The 16,785-nt window shown below is 40.8% G+C and overlaps 1 protein-coding gene across 1 annotated transcript; it reads left to right on the forward strand.

The window, feature by feature from the left end:
- The first annotated feature begins 390 nt into the window (after nucleotides 1-390).
- Nucleotides 391-1,512, forward strand: LOC147479770 (uncharacterized). The gene has a single exon (XM_086578492.1). The coding sequence runs from the start codon at nucleotides 391-393 to the stop codon at nucleotides 1,510-1,512; it is 1,122 nt and encodes a 373-aa protein (XP_086434618.1).
- Nucleotides 1,513-16,785: the final 15,273 nt, after the last annotated feature.

Below are 16,785 nucleotides of genomic sequence, written 5' to 3' on the forward strand. Positions count from 1 at the left end.
GATGGGCTTCGCTGCATGATGTTCCCCGCCAGTCTAAAGGGGGGATCCTCAGATTGGTATTACAGGTTGGCTTCGCGGAGCATCAAAAGGTTTGAAGAACTGGAGCGCGCGTTTGTTGACCACTTCATACACCAGAAAAGAAGGGTGGTTGACATCGCTGCTTTGTTCAACATAAAACAAAGGTCCGTGGAGTCATTGAGAGAGTTTCTGTGTAGGTTCAAGGAGGAGACATTGAGGGTGGAAAATTTGGAGGAACATACCACGGTCATAGCCTTCTAGCACGGCTTGAGGGTGGGAACTAGAGTTCATGAGTCGGTTTCCAAAATCGAAATCACTTCTTTGCATGCTCTGTATTCAAAGATAGAAAAATACATACGCTACGAGGATATAATGCAGAGGAATGCGAAGGAACAGAAGAGATCAGGGAAGGCAGTGCAGGTCGTCGATCGAGATGACCGCAAGGGAAAAAGTAGAGTAGAGGAAAGAGAAAAAGGAGCGTACAGAGGAGAGAGACGAGGTTCGGATAGGACGGGAGACCGCGGCAGAAGGGAAATTCGAGAGAGGAAACCATATCGGGAAATCGAACAGACTCCGCTCAACAGGCCCTTGGAGGAAATCTTGCCACTGATTAAGGAACAACAGTACTTTGAGGGTCCGCGAAGTACATCCGTGGAGATAGAAGGGAAGCCATTATGTGTATATCACAAAATCAGGAATCGCGCCACTAATGAATGCTATGCCTTGAAGTGGTTGGTAGAGAGAATGGTAGAAAAGGGGATGCTCAGGGAGTTTGTCATGGAGGTTCACCAAGCCGAGAGAGTGCCAGCTCTGGCTAGAATTTTAGATACCATCAATGTCATCTTTAGTGGAGAAACCCTGGGAAGAAATGCACACCGAGAAAAGATGAGAAAGCAGACAGTGAGTTTACAACAAGTGAATGAGGTGGTAAGCATACCGCGGTTAGTTCGCGGAACCGCAATGGGTGAGGAAAGCATAAGGTTCACCCCAAAAGACTTAGAGTCAGTAATTTCCCCGCATGAGGATGCGTTGGTGATTACTATAGCGATGGGCAATTATCTGGTAAAGAGAGTGTTGATAGACTGCGGCAGTTCAGTGGACTTGTTATTTAAGGGGGCGATGGAGGAGATGAATATTGGAAAAGATCAGTTAAAAGCACCTCAAACTAATTTGTATGGGTTCAACGGCAGAATGATAGAGCCCATGGGGGAATTGATGCTACCGGTTACAGCCGGTCCGACAACGGTATTCACCAGATTTATGGTGGTGGACTCAAGTTCCCAGTATAATGCCATCCTAGGGAGAAAATGGATCCACGAAATGAAGGCCATCCCATCGACATTTTACCAAGTGATATGCTTCCCTAGTAATGGGGGGACATACGAAATAAGAGGGGATCAAGTAGCAACGCAAAATATCCATCAAGTTACTGTAAAAAGTATGGTCTGCGGAACAAAAGGGGAGGGGTCATCAAATGAACCAGGATCAGCATAGCAATTACAGGAGGCAGCGGAAACAAAAGGGTACGAGCCTCCGCTGGGATCGAAAATGTTGGATGAGTTGGAGGTAGTGAACCTTGGGGTGGGAGATGAGGAAAAGTTTACATCGGTTAGAGCTGACTTGCCGAAGGAATGGAAGTGTAAGTTGGTGCAGTTTCTGACGGACGATACCAATACTGTCACAGCCCAAATTTCTAAACAATTACAAAGTGAATATTTGAAATATAAATATCTCAAACATCACTATGTTCAATTGTCTAAAAACCCAAGCTATGACGGGGTGGATACAACACATGCCAAAACCGAAAACCCACATCATAAAGAATCAACATAACAACAAATCTCCAAAATTCCTCAACCATCCCTTTATTAAAATACTATATTTCGTCCCAATAAAACATCAAACAAAACTCTAAAAATAAAAGTCTTCAACATCGTATTCTCAGGTCATAATGGATATGAAACTACTTTATTACATGTTTTCAAAAAGATCAAACCTAATAAAATTAAACTCCCGGACTGCTCCAGAAACAAATCCAAACCAAACGCCGTGGTTCCACTGCCTTCCACCTATGTTCCCAAGAACACACCCACGTTGCCAAAACAAAGCAAACATGGGTCAGCAAAAATGGAATTTGTTGGTATGAGTAGACTAACCACATATAAACATTTCCAGTCTTTACTTATCAAACTATCACTTTAAATATATCCTAACTTAATCATTCTCAGCTTGGAAGATAGGTAGTTCCGTCATTTCAACCGGCATAGTTTTTTCCCAAGCAAGACTTCCATTTTATTACCTCATTATAATAACTTGTTTTAATAACGAAGTCATTGAATTAAAACTTACCGATATCCACTGCTGTATAAGGGCAGGACCGTGTCCCTGCACAAAATGTTATTAAGTCCTACCCTCCTGCAAAAGAAAGTTAGAACTTCTATATAACATATATAGATATCCTATAGGTATTCCAAAGTAAGCCCAAACACACTCGCATAATCAAATCAATTTCTCTTATCAATTAATCAATTTCTTTTCTTATACACCCACCATTTAGTACCTATATACCTTAGGTCATTCCCGCCACATTCAAGGAATACCTAACCCTACATTCCCGTACACTCAAGGAATACAACTAACCCGCAAGACAAATACCTTAGTTCCTCTCTAGGGTAGTCCAAACAATCTAGTCATTCATGGCACATTCAATGAATACCCGGGTCATTCATGGCACATTCAATGAATACCCATATATAACGCTAATGAGCCATTTATGGCACATTCAATAAATGCCCACCTAATATATGACGTCATCAGTCATAAAACTCAATTCCAAAACTTGAGGCGTGGAAAGTTCTAAAAGGGTGCGGTAAATTTGTTTACGCATTATCGAACTTTATTGCATATATTATTTCAGAGAACGAATGAGTATCTTGTTTCATGTATTATTGTTTACGCGGTATTAATTAGATCGATGTCTAAGTGTCATAGCGTCATATATCATAAAATACTGAAATATCATATAGTAGTTAATACACGTACACACGTATATATATACAGGTCTTAACCTAAAGCCAAGCACCTATCCCAATAAACCTAATCATAGTAAAGTAAAAGGTCTTTATGTCTATGTCTCTTAAAATATAAATCTCGTCACGTGTCTAAATTTTGATAATATCAACGTCAATTCTTTCTTAGAAAATGACGAACCAATTATACATGCTTCCGCAATATTTTAGCATTAGATTTGTCCATACAATCACAACATAAACGTAGCACAATTAAACAGTCAATAGTCCACAATCAAAGTCCAAACCAAAGTCCAAAAGTCTAAACATTTAAAGACTCACTTGGATCCATTTTAAGTCAAGTGGGTCGGCCCAAAATAGAATAGAAACTGGCCCCAAACAAAAGAGATAGAAATTGGCCCCAAAAACTAATGTGGTCCGGCCCAAACAACACAAATGAGTTTCGGCCCAAAATCTTAAGATATGAAATTGGCCCAACCAAACAATAATAGAATCTGGCCCAACAGCTAACTAATGTTAGGTGATAAAACGCTCTTTACACACGTTTGTTTATTGGTTCTCAATTACTTATTTTCTTAAGTCCGAGGTCCACAGTCCAAAGTCCGAGGTCCACAGTCCAAGTCCAACGTCCTCAGATAGTCGACAACGCGTTTTAGTCAAGTTACCTTACTCACGTGGGTTTGGTAGGATAGGTCGAGTAAGGGATCGTCCAAACCTTAGGGCTCGGATAAGTTTACAACTGGAATTACAACTTTTGGTGAGTAGGATTTTTAGGTTTCTTTTTAGTTGGTTTTTAATTTAAAATAACGGTAATGCAAATAATATAAATTACTACTGGCGATTATTTGTAGGTAAACAAAAGTAGAGAAACAGGGAGAGAGTTAATCATGCTCATGCAAGAATCATTTTTCAACAGTTTTATTACTAAATCACTACATCTCTAATTCGCCTCGCTTCGGAGACGACGCCGAAAGTATTGATCCCTAGTGCATGCCCACATCTCTAGGTCGCATTTCACTAGCATAAGGAGTTTCGATAATACCTCATCTCGGTATATTATTTCCGCCTCTGCTCGACTTCACATCACTGGCCGAAGAAGTCGTATCGACACGGCAGAGTCAGCGAGACATTTTGGGTCTCGCTACGAGACTTCTCGAGCATCGAGACTCCAACTTTGTATCTCGACCATTTTGGGACGGATGTTAATTCTATACCTAATTCCTAAGTAGTGATTCTAGAATATTAACGAAGTCAATCCGTTTTCACACGAAAGCAAAGATAACCCCCCCCGAGGGGATTAGCTCATCATCATAGAAGGAATAATAAAACTTGTCGTGATACATTAAGTAAATAAATGCAGGACGTAAATTAAACAAGAAAAGAAATGACCGTTATTAAGGGTAAAATAACTGCGCGTATTAAGTCTTTGAAAATAAAATGGCGGAATGTAAGTAATCGGGGAAAGAAAAAACTAAGTGTAGCTAAAGCATTAATATGTCAAGACCTTATAATGAAGGCGACCCCTCATATATATATAGCCGGAGACCGGAGGATGATTTAATTCGGTTTTGGTTGTTTCTCCATTTGAGACATTCAAAACTTTGAATGTCGAGGTTTTGTTTTCATGTGACTTCTTTTTAAACCAAGTTTTGTTTTACTTGAAACAAAACTCAATTAATGTTTAGATCATCGGCCATGCTTTATATTTGTCCCTTTGCTCAATTTCATTTCCATCTTGAGCAGTGCGTGTCTTCTCTCATTGCAAGGTGGCATCAATTTGAAACCATTTCGCCACCCGCCTATGATGACTCATCATGCCTTCGGGCCCCAGCAGAGTGTGTCCACTTAGTGTGTCCAAGTGGTGGTGATTTTGGCGCTTTTACGACTTTTTGTCCTTTCATGAGTTAAGTTCGCCGCGGTCGCTATGGCAAGCTTTCACTAGCCAACGCGTTGGCACCTAGATTTATCCGATTTGAGCTTCGAAGTTTCCTCGCCTCTTTATATGTGGGCCCGTCACCGCACTAGTGTTTCTTTTGGAAACTTCGGTTCTAGTCGGGCTTTGTTGGGCTTCCGCGGGGAATTGAGTGGGAATTCCAAATATTTCAGTATTCTTGTACTTGGCAGCTTCACTAGCCAACGCCGGCACCTAGATTTATCCGATTTGAGCCGGAAGTTTCCTCGCTTTTTTATGTGGGCCGGATTCGACCGGTTTCGGTTCTTTTGAAACTTCGGCTGCGGGGTCGAAAGTGGGAAACTCCAACTATTCGTATTCCCTGCGTACTTTGATGCATGTTTTATCACTATATTCATTTTAATTGCGGAAACCCGCAAAAAAACGAAAATATAATTATTACATGATTATTAAACACATAATTGATTCAAAAAATGCTATGTCTCGGGGGTTTAATATTACAGTTTTGGGGCTTATCACACCACCCCTTAAACAGCACTTTTTGCTTGTCCTCAAGCAAAGAAGAGACATTAAAACGATAAGTGATCAAAAATGTGTTGTCTTAAGCTAAATCTCATTTCAAGAGATGCGGTTGCATTGACCGATGCAACAAGGCCTTGAACCACTAAGAATTCCCTAGTGGACGAAGTTATAGCCCTCGTGAAGAGTTTTCAGAGAAGATACTCACAAACTTCATTTATACTACAACGACTCAAGAACAAAGGCTTGTTTCTTTAATTAATCTCGTGTATCTAGACATCTCAATAGCAAGGGAAACAAGGATTTTATTCTTTCAAAATTCAAGTTAATATACATACAATAATCAAAACATCTACGTATGAGCATGCATGCATTGATCTAATAATGAAATGTACGAAAGGGCCGTTTCGGATCGATCCTTTAGATGGCGCCCTTAAGTAGGTTCTCACGGGTATGTGTCGAAACACAATTTCTCTTTATTTTTCCACTCAAGCTTTGCTATCTCCCGGTGCAGGCAGTGGGAACATGTTTCCTCACATACTCAATGACAAATGAGGAGGAGCGAATTCGAGAAGTCACAACTACTACTTATTATCACACTATCCTATCCCTAATCGAGCTAGAGGTCTTTATTAGGTGTTATGGGGCTTAGGTGGTAGTGTAAAAAAAACTGGAATGGAAAATTCAAAAATGATAGTATATGAGAGAATAAGGTCTTGAGAGATATTTATACTAGAGAAATCCTTTTTTCTTTCCCCGCTTCTAACATGGTTTCCATACTTGGATTTTTCAAGCTTTTGTATTCCCTTTTGATTTGATATTTGGGGAATTCTAACCTTGATATTTCTTTTGATTTTGGAAACATATTTCTATTTTCTTTTTTCTTTTTTCTTCAAACAGTAACCGATTTTGATTTGTGACAAGGTTTTTTTCTTCATTTTTTTGCACTTCATCCTATTTCTCATACTCATCATCTAGGTAGGCTTATTTATTTGTGGTTACTAGATGGGTAATGATTTTTTATTGGTGAAGTAGAAAGGATTAATGAAAGGTTCGGGGCTTAACTAAAAAAAAAATTTGAGTCGCGAATTTTTGGCTATATCGATCCAAAGAAGGCCTAAATTCTCGCCTAGATTTGGGTAGTGATCAAGTAAGTAGGCGTGTGAACTTCTCTATTAGGAAGAACTACTCCTCTGTGTCATTACTCATATATATCACACATCAGGAGGCTTTTGGTTAGATTCTTACGGGATATGGAAACTAAGTTGTCTAACCGTGGGTCTTAAACTTCATCACGCGGTACATTTCATGATAGTCAGTGCATGAATGCTCATGAAAAGATGTAAAAACTATTGCATACGTATTAAATTAAGTTTCTAAGAACAAGTCCTAATTTTGATGCTATGGTGAGATTTCTAAATATTTTTCATCATAGAAAGAGAAACGAGAATTTGTCACTAAATACGTTTATTTAGACATTAAGTAACTATATACAACTATGCATGCCTAATTTTTGCAAAAGGTTTTCACCACCCCCAAACAGTCGGACACTGTGTCCTCAAAGTGTTAAGAGGAAGAAAGAGTATACCTGAGAGGCTTTGAGCAAAAATAAAGCTGACATCTTCCACAGAAATTTATTGTAACACACTATATATTATACATCATAAAAGTAGAAGCAATCGTTATAGTAGCACAATCGTTAGGTCATTTATTTATTTCACATCAAAACATAAAACAAATATGTACATGCATCAACTCACATTGCCCCAACCCTGAACCTGGGGGATAGTCCTTCCTTGCCTCGGCCCCCCTGTAGAAATGCCATTCCTTCAAGATCCCGCCAATCTATCATAGCTTTCCGGACTTCACTCCACTTCCTTTTCTTTGCATTGTCTAGATGAGCTATCATTTTATCATCATTAGGAAAGAATGAACTTTCTTAAGATACCTTTGCATGGTCCATGTCCGAAATCGCAAGGAACTTAATTATCTTGTTTGTTGGACACATAGAGTCGACCTTTACCCGCCTTGAAAGGTGGCTGCAAACTCGTGGAATACGTCCTCACTATCCCGCAGATGCGTGAATCGGCGTGGTGATATAGTCTTGCCGAAAAGACCGAGCCTTCTTAAGATTCTCAATTACTAGTTCAGAATGTCAAGGTGGTACGTTCTTCGGGCCAATGCATGGAATGTCTTACACGCGCCTTTGATGCCGTGGAAAAATGCCAATCTCCCATGATGTTCAGGAAGAATAAATAACATGGCGGTCCAACATTCATGGTCATACTTGCTAGTGGAATAGTGAATTCGGCCATCGGCCCCTTCAAGACGTTCTTTGGCGGCAAGGCCATTGCCATAGCGGGCAGCAAAATCTTCCCTAGAGTAGTCATTAAGGTCATTCTCTATCATGTATTGGATGGGGAGATCCGGGCTGAAGAGAGGAGGAAGGTCTAGAGCCATAGCCACCGTTGGCTCATAAAGGCGTGTCGGTGTTACCAATAACGTAGTGTAAACCCATTCAAAGGGAAACCCCGGACGGTGGTAGATCTTCCATGTTATTATAAAATAAGTTGCCAAACCTCGGGAGTATGTCCGCTCCGGTGTAGAATGAGAGAGTTCCATCCAACTTGAGTGATGTAGTCTCCGAAAAGATGTCCATATGCCGGAGAATTTAGCAAAGAATGGAAAGATTGTTCGAATCATCTTTGGAGCTTCCATTGTGTGAAAAATTGTGACTGTTTAGACAAGGATAAACAAATATTAGATCATGATGAGAATAATTAAGCAAAAAAAACAAATTACCATATGAAAATTAAAAACTAAAAAGAAAATGATAAATAATATAAAATTGCAAAATATAAATGGTTTCATTGGCCCAAGTAACGGCGGAGAATCCTTTTGTGGGAGGTATCCATTTATAAGATTTTCTATGTCGTCAATCCGCGGCAACTGTTGCAACATTTTGCTTTTCATGCGGTAAATCTTGGCGTGGTTTTCCATTATGAGAGTGTGATTTGCCAAGAATTGGTTGTGGTCAGGCAAGAATTGTGCTTGTTCCTCTTCGTTTATTGTCCCGAAGTCCCGAAATTCAAGAAGGCCGTGATAATAATGTTCGACGCGTTTGAATAATGTCATCAGTCCTTGTTGAATTGCCGAAGCCCTTCCATGGGATTAAATACGTTGCATAATGCATTTTCATGAAAGATGTTGTCGTGGAACAATCTTCGTTGGTTCCTCGCACCGACATGGTTCTTTGCAACGCCGGGTTTCGAATCCATTCCTACATACCGAAAGTGAATGGTAAGAATGTTAGTCGCTCAAGAGGTGTGTGAGGAGAAGTACTAGAAAAACCCCAATGTATCATGATAAGTGTCACAATGGTTGATAAAGGGTTGCCTTTTTCCCCGCACGCGCGATCGCGATTCCGCAGAAATTTAATAATGCAAAAATCATTGCAGTTTAGTCCGCAACACCCTGAGTAAAATGGAGGAGGGGTTTGGTTATTTCGAAGTCTTAGACGCGTGCCTAGGACATTATGAGCTACCCATTGATCACAGATAATTGGTTCTTTTGCAAAGATCGCTGATAAACAATACGGTTTTTCGGTTGTATTCGCCATGAAGGATAGTTGCAAAACATCGATGCCGGATATTATCGAAAAGGGAATCCTGAAGGTGTACTCCTTGGTTTGTAATAGGAATTTGAAGTACCTCAGAGATGATTTCCATAGTCAATTCATGTTCATCCGTTAGCGCGGACAAAGAATTGTCCGCTTTGGAAATAACCGCTTTTATAAAATAACAAGACTAATTCCGGAATAAAATGTTTGCTATATGGTGTAAAAGAGGTACCATCCTCGACGTAATATTTCAATTGTCAAAAAAAAGGATGAAAAGACCATTTTGGAAATTTTCCATAAAATTTTTGCTCGTGCAACTAAACTTCTAGTGAGGGCCATTAAAGATGGAGGGTGAAAAATTATTTTGGAAAAAGGGAAGTTAAATTTTTTGAGGTGTCTATACTTGTTATAAATAGGCACCCATCCAAAATGTAAAAGATACGCTTCGAGGTGTCACGGGGTAGTTAGACCACGTATCTTCTAAGATATGCTAAAAGTGGATGAAGTGTGGATGAGAAGAATGGGGCATGTGACACGGAGTGCCCCTTTGTTTTTTTTATTTTTTTTTTTTTTTTTTTTTATTTTTTAGGGTTTTATTTACATACAAGGGAGATATACGTGAAAACACCGGATGTCCGTGGAGTCACCATCTTAAATCATAGACAACCTGTCATGTCGGCTCGAGTTTAACCCAATCCAACCCGTGATCGTGGCTTCACCTCTATGTATTATGGGGTAGGGGCGGATCTGAGATCCCGACCGCGGCGCGCCACGGTCTAATAAAATTGCCCTTTTACATAATGGCTATCCTCAAACCGCCCCAAAGGGACTCAAAGTAACCAATTCTAGGGTTGGTCCGGTGGAATCCATTGCCCCGTTTCAGGTTCCAAGTATGCAACATCCGAGGTTTAACACCTAATCCTTTGTGCAAAACTTAATGCAAAGGGAAAAGGTAACAAAATAAACATATTTACAAGGTGAGTCTTTTAACATCGATTCTCAAGGCTAATCCCATCCCTGGGGAGAAACGGCGCTGGCTTAATTTAAGATTATCCTGCTGCAGCTGGTGTTAGACAAAAGTATACCTTAAACCGGCTAGTATCGGATAGGAAGTCCGGCCTAGACGTATGGGTGTTTGGTAATGCATACACCAGCCCATCCTTCGCGACATGTCGCTTTTTTACGAGCAAAAGAACTAATGACCATTTCCTATTCGCGGATGAGTGAGACTTACACCAAAATGATTAGCTGAAGTTAGCGAGGTAGAGAGTAGAAAAGGGAAGAGAAGGAAGGAGGTGAAATTTTAGGTACCCATCAAGCATCGAAAAGCACGCTTTGCTCGCGGTTACGTAAGACATTTATACTCGGGTTTTGTAAAAGAGTTTTCGTGGACTATGGTTCCGGCGCTTTGCAACCACACACTTCAAAGAACTTTTGAGATCATAAGATAGAAGATGGCCCGCTACCAAAAATGGCGCACTTCTCTATAGAAACAAGATTGAGCACGCCAAATGAAACATCTAGTCGGTGTAAACTAGATTCTCAAGAAGAAGTCCGCTCAACATCCGTGAGCGTAATTGTGGTAATGTTTTAGGCGTTGTCCATTGACTTGAAATTGGATGTTATCTTTTGATTAAGCAAAGAGATTGCCCCATAATGTTTCATACACCGACACAATGAAAGGACTGCACCATCGCGTGTTTTCAATTTACGGGGAAAGATGTGTAATGGAGTCAGACAAGAAACTTTTTTGGCCAATTTTGAAATCCTTACGAAAATGTGCTTGTCGCACTTTTTTCATATTAGCTTTGTAGATTTTGAGAGATCATAAGCATCAATCCAATCTCCTCCACTCATTTAATTGCAGTTTTCGCTTTCGCCTCGATGATATTGTAATTGAGGCTTTGATGGCCCAAAAGGCACGGTGCTCAAGTTCAACCGGCGATGACAAGGTTTTCCAAAACAACGCGTAAGGAGACATCCCTATAGTGTCTTAAATGTCGCTCGGGTATGCCCACAAGGCATCCGATAAGCCGAGAGACTTCCAGTCCTTCTTGATGGGTTGACAGTTTTCTAGAATAGACTTTATCTCTTGGAGACTTCCACTTGGCCACTCGTTTGTGGGTGGTATGGAGTAGCAACTTTGTGAGTAACTCCATATTTCTTCATTAAAGTCCCAAAAATTTTGTTACAAAAAATGTGTACCCCCATCATCGATGATAGCTTTGGGAACACCAAAACGAGAGAAAATGTTTTTTTTACAAATCTCAATAGCCTTATGGTCATTCGAGCGACGCGCGAGTGCCTCAATCCATTTGGACACATAGTCTACAACTTTAACTAAAATGTATAAAAACCTTGAGAAATAGGGAAGGGTCCCATAAAATCAATGCCCCAAACATCAAAAATTTCCACAATCAAGATAGGATTTAGGGGCATCATATTTCGCTTTGGTAATTCGACCTAGGTGTTGACAACTAATGCAAGCTACGCAATGTTCGCGGTGCATCGAAAAAGGGTAGCCAAGAAAACCACATTGTAACACCTGGCCGCAGTTTTCTTTCCCACCAAAATGACCCCCGCAAGATTGTTCATGGCAAAAGGATAATACGCGGTGTGTTCCAACCGGAATGCAAACACGAATGAGTTGGTCGGAACAATACTTAAAGAGGTAGGGTTCATCCCGTAAATAATATTTTACAAATGGATAAGAACTTTTATGATCGTGACGCGACCAAAAGGATGAGACTTCCTCAAGAACCAGGTAGTTAACTATATCCGCATTCATGGAGATGAGAAAATAGAGTACAAGTATTCGTCTGGGAAGGAATCACCGATAGCTTTAATCACTATCGATGTCACCACCACCTTGATAAATGGTCGGCTACTTATATTTTCGGTTCCTTTCTTTGTCTTTGATTTCCGTGGTGAATTCTTGTAAAGAGGAGGATCCCGAACAATCGTTGTTTTAAGGCCCTTTTCGCGAAAGTAAGTACCAATTACGCATGGTCGTAAGATATATGATGGTCGATGTTCCAACTAGGTAGGGGCTTAAACTTATCCAAAGCATGACAACAGCTAGGAACTCTTTCTCAGTTGTGGTATAATTACGCTGAGCGTTGTTAAGAGTTTTACTAGCGTAGTAAATGACAACGGGTTTGTCGTCACGCCGTTGGCCTAACACGCACCAATAGCAAAGTCATTAGCGCCACACATTAGTTCGAATGGTTGAGACCAATCGGGGGTTCAATGATAGGAGCGCGTAGTCGAGCGGTTTTGTGAGTATCAAAAGCTTGTTTGCAATTGAAATTGAAATCGAATATCGTGATCCTTAAGTAGGAGATTGGTTGGGGTCGAACAACTTTAGAAAAATCCTGAATGAATCTCTCCGTAAAACCCAAATGGCCTAAAAGGCACCTGGATATCCCGAATCAGACGTGGGAAGGGTAGCGAAGAAATTTTAACAATTTTAGCTTTATCAACCTCTATCCCGCCTTTGAAACAATATGACCTAGAACAAGTCCTTTGGTAACCATGAAATGACACTTCTCCCAATGAATACCGTTTTTTTTCTTCGCAACGCTGCTAATACTTTAGAAAGGTTGGATAAACAGTCGCCAAAGGAATTTCCGTAAATGGAAAAGTCAGCCCATGAAGACTTCCATATAACGCTCCACCATATCACTAAAAATGTGAAGCATGCAGCGTTGGAAAGTGCTTGGGGCATTACAAAGACCAAAAAGGCATTGGCTCAGATGCAAAGGTTCCAAAGGACACGCGGAAAGTTGTCTTTTTTGATCGGCGGATCGATGACAATTTGGAAGTATCCGAATAGCCATCAAGAAAACAAGAAGTAGGCATGACCGCTAAACGCTCTAGCATCGGGTCAATGAATGGGAGAGGGAAGTGATCTTTTTACGGGCCTCGCATTAAGTTTGGCGATAGTCAATGCAAATTCTCCATTTCAAAGGAACGCGAGTGGAGATGCACTCACCACTTTCATTTTGCACAACTTGAATGCCGGACTTTTGGGAACAACGTGGGATGACTAACCCAGCCACTATCCGAGATGGGGTATACGATACCGATCAAGTAAACGAGAACTTCCTCTCTCACTACCTTCATAGCGGGATTAAGGGCGCTGTGGTTCTCGTGGATGTCTTTGTGCCGCCATCAAGATGTATACGATGCGTGCATATGCTAGGTCTATTCCTTGATATCATCTAAGGACCATCCGATAGCGGAGCGTTCACGAATTTAATGACATGAATCAAACGTGTCTCTTCGTCTCCCAGAGTCAAGGGAGCGAAATTATTATAGGGTGACTACCATCGGGATCGAGATACGCATTTTCAAATCGGGGTGAGGTTTTAAACCGGAGTGGAGGATTGGGGATCAAGGATTCGTGAGAGGATCATCTCTTCAATGGAAAAGAGCTTAATCCGGTTTCCTCAATTAGTTTGCACCAAGCATTAAGGTCAATAGTGGTAATCGACTCTAATAATGCATGGACATCCCTTTATGCACGAAGCCATCACAAACCCCGGATTATCAAAAGAAAGAAATTGGTGTATCTCGTCCGGGGAAAAGAGTTTGTGAAATAATCATCTTCTAGACTATCAACCGCTTTAATCTCGCCTCCATTATAGGATCGAAACTGTTTCATTAATTTGAACACGCTGAGTTCGACGTAAAGGTTCCCCGAAAAGACAATGTCATTGAACCGCCCCGACAATTTATGAGAGCGCTGGCAGTTGCAAGGAAAGGACGCCCCAAGATGATAGGGATGGAGTCACAGCTACTTCAAGATCTAGAATGACAAAATCAATCGAATCGGATAGTAAAAATCTTGACTTTTACTATAACGCTCTCTACTATGCCTTTTGGGTAATTGATGGAGCGATCCATGAGTTGCGTAGAGTCATATTAGTAGGTTTCAATTCATGAAGACCTAACCGCTTAAATAAGTAGTAGGAAGTATGTTAACACCTAGCACCTAGGTCTAAAAAGTGCAAGAAGCGTATACTTGTCGCCTAACGCATGGTACGCTTGGTCGAATTCGGTCCTTGTAATTTTACTACACCATTAGTAGTGGTAATCGAGGAAAACGCTTCAGTGAGGAACGCTTGTCGAGGTATTACATTCAGACGCCGTTTGGTGGTGCACATGTCCTTCAAAAACTTGGCATGCTTGGGCAAATGCTTTAGCGCATCTAGGGAAGGTAAGTTTATGGTCAAATTTTGAAGGTTTCACTGATCTCATCAAAATATTCGTCATGTTTGTTCTTTACCAAACGGCGTGGAACTGAGCTTTGACGAATCGCTGTGATAAGGATCAAGTGGTATCTTTCCTAGGGACGGGTATAGATTTTGAAGGTACAACTTCGTCCGCTATAGGTTGGGGAGGGAGTTGGAAGGATGTTAGTCGGGCTTCCATCGATTCCTCGCCCGCATAATGTGATATTATTGTCGATGGTTCTACTAGAACGAAGAGTGGTAATGGCATTTTACCTCACTGGCTTGGATTACTAGGTTCCTCGTGCATTGTTGAAGTTTAAAGGCGGTGTTTGTAAGCTTAGGGTTTGAACCGCCAGTGAACACGCCTTTGACTTTTATCCCGGAACGGTGCCAAACCTGGAAGAGACTGGTGATAGAAGCCAGGATTTGATTCTCATTGATTCATGTATGTCGAAAAAGTTTCACCGCTTTATCTACCGTGGATCGTAATTAAGGAGCAAAGCAGAACTAGTTCACGGTTATTATTCACGGGTTGATTTTGGTACCCATATCCTTGGTTAGCGGGAACAAGGTTGCGGTTGTTTTGGTATCCCATATTTGCATTGTTGGGGAAAATTACTTTTGCCCTTGCTGAAATTGTGGAGGATTTCCTTGACAATAGGAATTGTAGTTCGGTGGGTATGACAGAACGTTGTTGCCACCGAAGGAGCTTGTTGTTGACAAAAGCCCAAGCTAAATTCGGATGTTGTCGCCAAGGTGCATTAGTGGATGTTGAAAGCACAAACCTCTTCGAAGGTTGGGGGAGGACACTCGTGATATCAAAGGACAATAAGAATCGGGCGCGCTTTCGGGACTTAAGCAAAGAGGGGCATGGGGCGTTGGCGCGCCATGACCGCTTTGGGTTTTGTTCATTTCATTTGTACCGAAAGAGCATCGACCTTTTTGTTTAGGGACTCGATTAGAAGTTTTAATTCGATCGGGTTTGACCTCGAACATAGACGTAACTTTGGTAGGAGTGTCTTTAGAAGATCTAGAAGAATCGCTGTTTCCCCAATGGGTGCCCATGAGGCCTTGTTTCTCAAGAAAAGTGTATGCTTCAAGATCGCCCTTTGTCCATGAAACAACCGCCGCTCATGATATCTAATGTTTCCTTTTGATGGTCCGAGACCATTAAAGAATGAACGGACTCAATACTAATGTGTCGAGCCGATGATGGGGACATTCGAGAAGAGATCGAGAACTGCTCCACGCCCTAAAAGGATTCCGGGTCTTTGGCGAAAGAATTGAATCTTTTGAAGCATTTATGTAGTTTTCCGAGTATAGAACTTTATCATGAATGCTTGAACAAGTTTGGCCCATGTGTCAATGGATCGGCGGCTTTGTCCCGGCGAGCTAAACCGAAGCTTTATCGGTAAGGAAAGGAAACAACCTAAGCAAGACTTGTTCGTTGGTAACGGCCGGATGGGCGAAAGTGGTGACTACTTGTTGCATCCGACGAAGATGATTGACGGTTTTTCATGGTCTAAACCATGGTAAACAGTAACAAACCGAAAATGTTTGGCGGAATACTGAAAATCACCTACAATTGCATCGAGTTTAATGCGGAAGATGTGTCCTTCCCGGGTAGGCAAAGATAGAAATCCAAAAAGGGGTTTCGACCGCGTGAGATTTTCTTGACCATAATTAAAGGAGATAATGGAAACGGAGATGTTTGACGAGGTTGATTCCACGGAGGAGGAACTATGCCTAGGAGATAACATAAACAGGTTGTTTCTTGTGTTTTCGATTTATGATATGTAAGTTCTAATTCCTTATGTTTACCGGACCGTAGTCTCATACAAATATGAATTTTAATTTAGTGCTCATAAGAAAGCGAATAGTGGAGGTTTTAAAAGTTAGGAAGGAGGGGAGTTGAAGACGCCTCCCCGTTTGTTGCTAACTTCGGCGGGGAAGCTAGGATAACGATGTGAATATTATTCCGCCGGGTTACCGAGAGAATCGAGGGAGGTTGTTCGTGCTATACGCTCCTTAATTAGCAACCTCAATTTTTTCAAGTTTCTAGGCACCGATGGAATAGGATGATGATTTATGATGGTGTATTATGCGGGTGTTATTAAGATGATTTAGATGAAATTTTTAATTACTATGATTTTTTATTTTTTTTTTATTTTTATTTTTTATTTTTATTTTTTATTTAAATTTACGTAATTAGTGTATTATGGAGCGTGATTACTTAAATATACAATCAAAACGATAGATGCCAAAATAGAACTAACTAATCATATACCAATTTACTTTTAAATTCTACTCCATGCAAATCTATATTACCTATACGCAACTATATATGTGAGCCAGAGGATGTCAAGAACTAACTGCAATTGATACCGATAGTGACGCGGAATTGATGTAACATACACACACAAAAAAATATTCTAAGGTTTTATGCTACGA

This window comes from Coptis chinensis, chromosome 8 (genome assembly GCF_015680905.1).
Source record: "Coptis chinensis isolate HL-2020 chromosome 8, ASM1568090v1, whole genome shotgun sequence".
Classification (NCBI taxonomy): domain Eukaryota; kingdom Viridiplantae; phylum Streptophyta; class Magnoliopsida; order Ranunculales; family Ranunculaceae; genus Coptis; species Coptis chinensis.

Excerpts from the sequence above, each read along its gene's own strand:
- LOC147479770 (XM_086578492.1), top strand. The coding sequence starts at position 391 with ATGCAGAGGAATGCGAAGGAACAGAAGAGATCAGGGAAGGCAGTGCAG.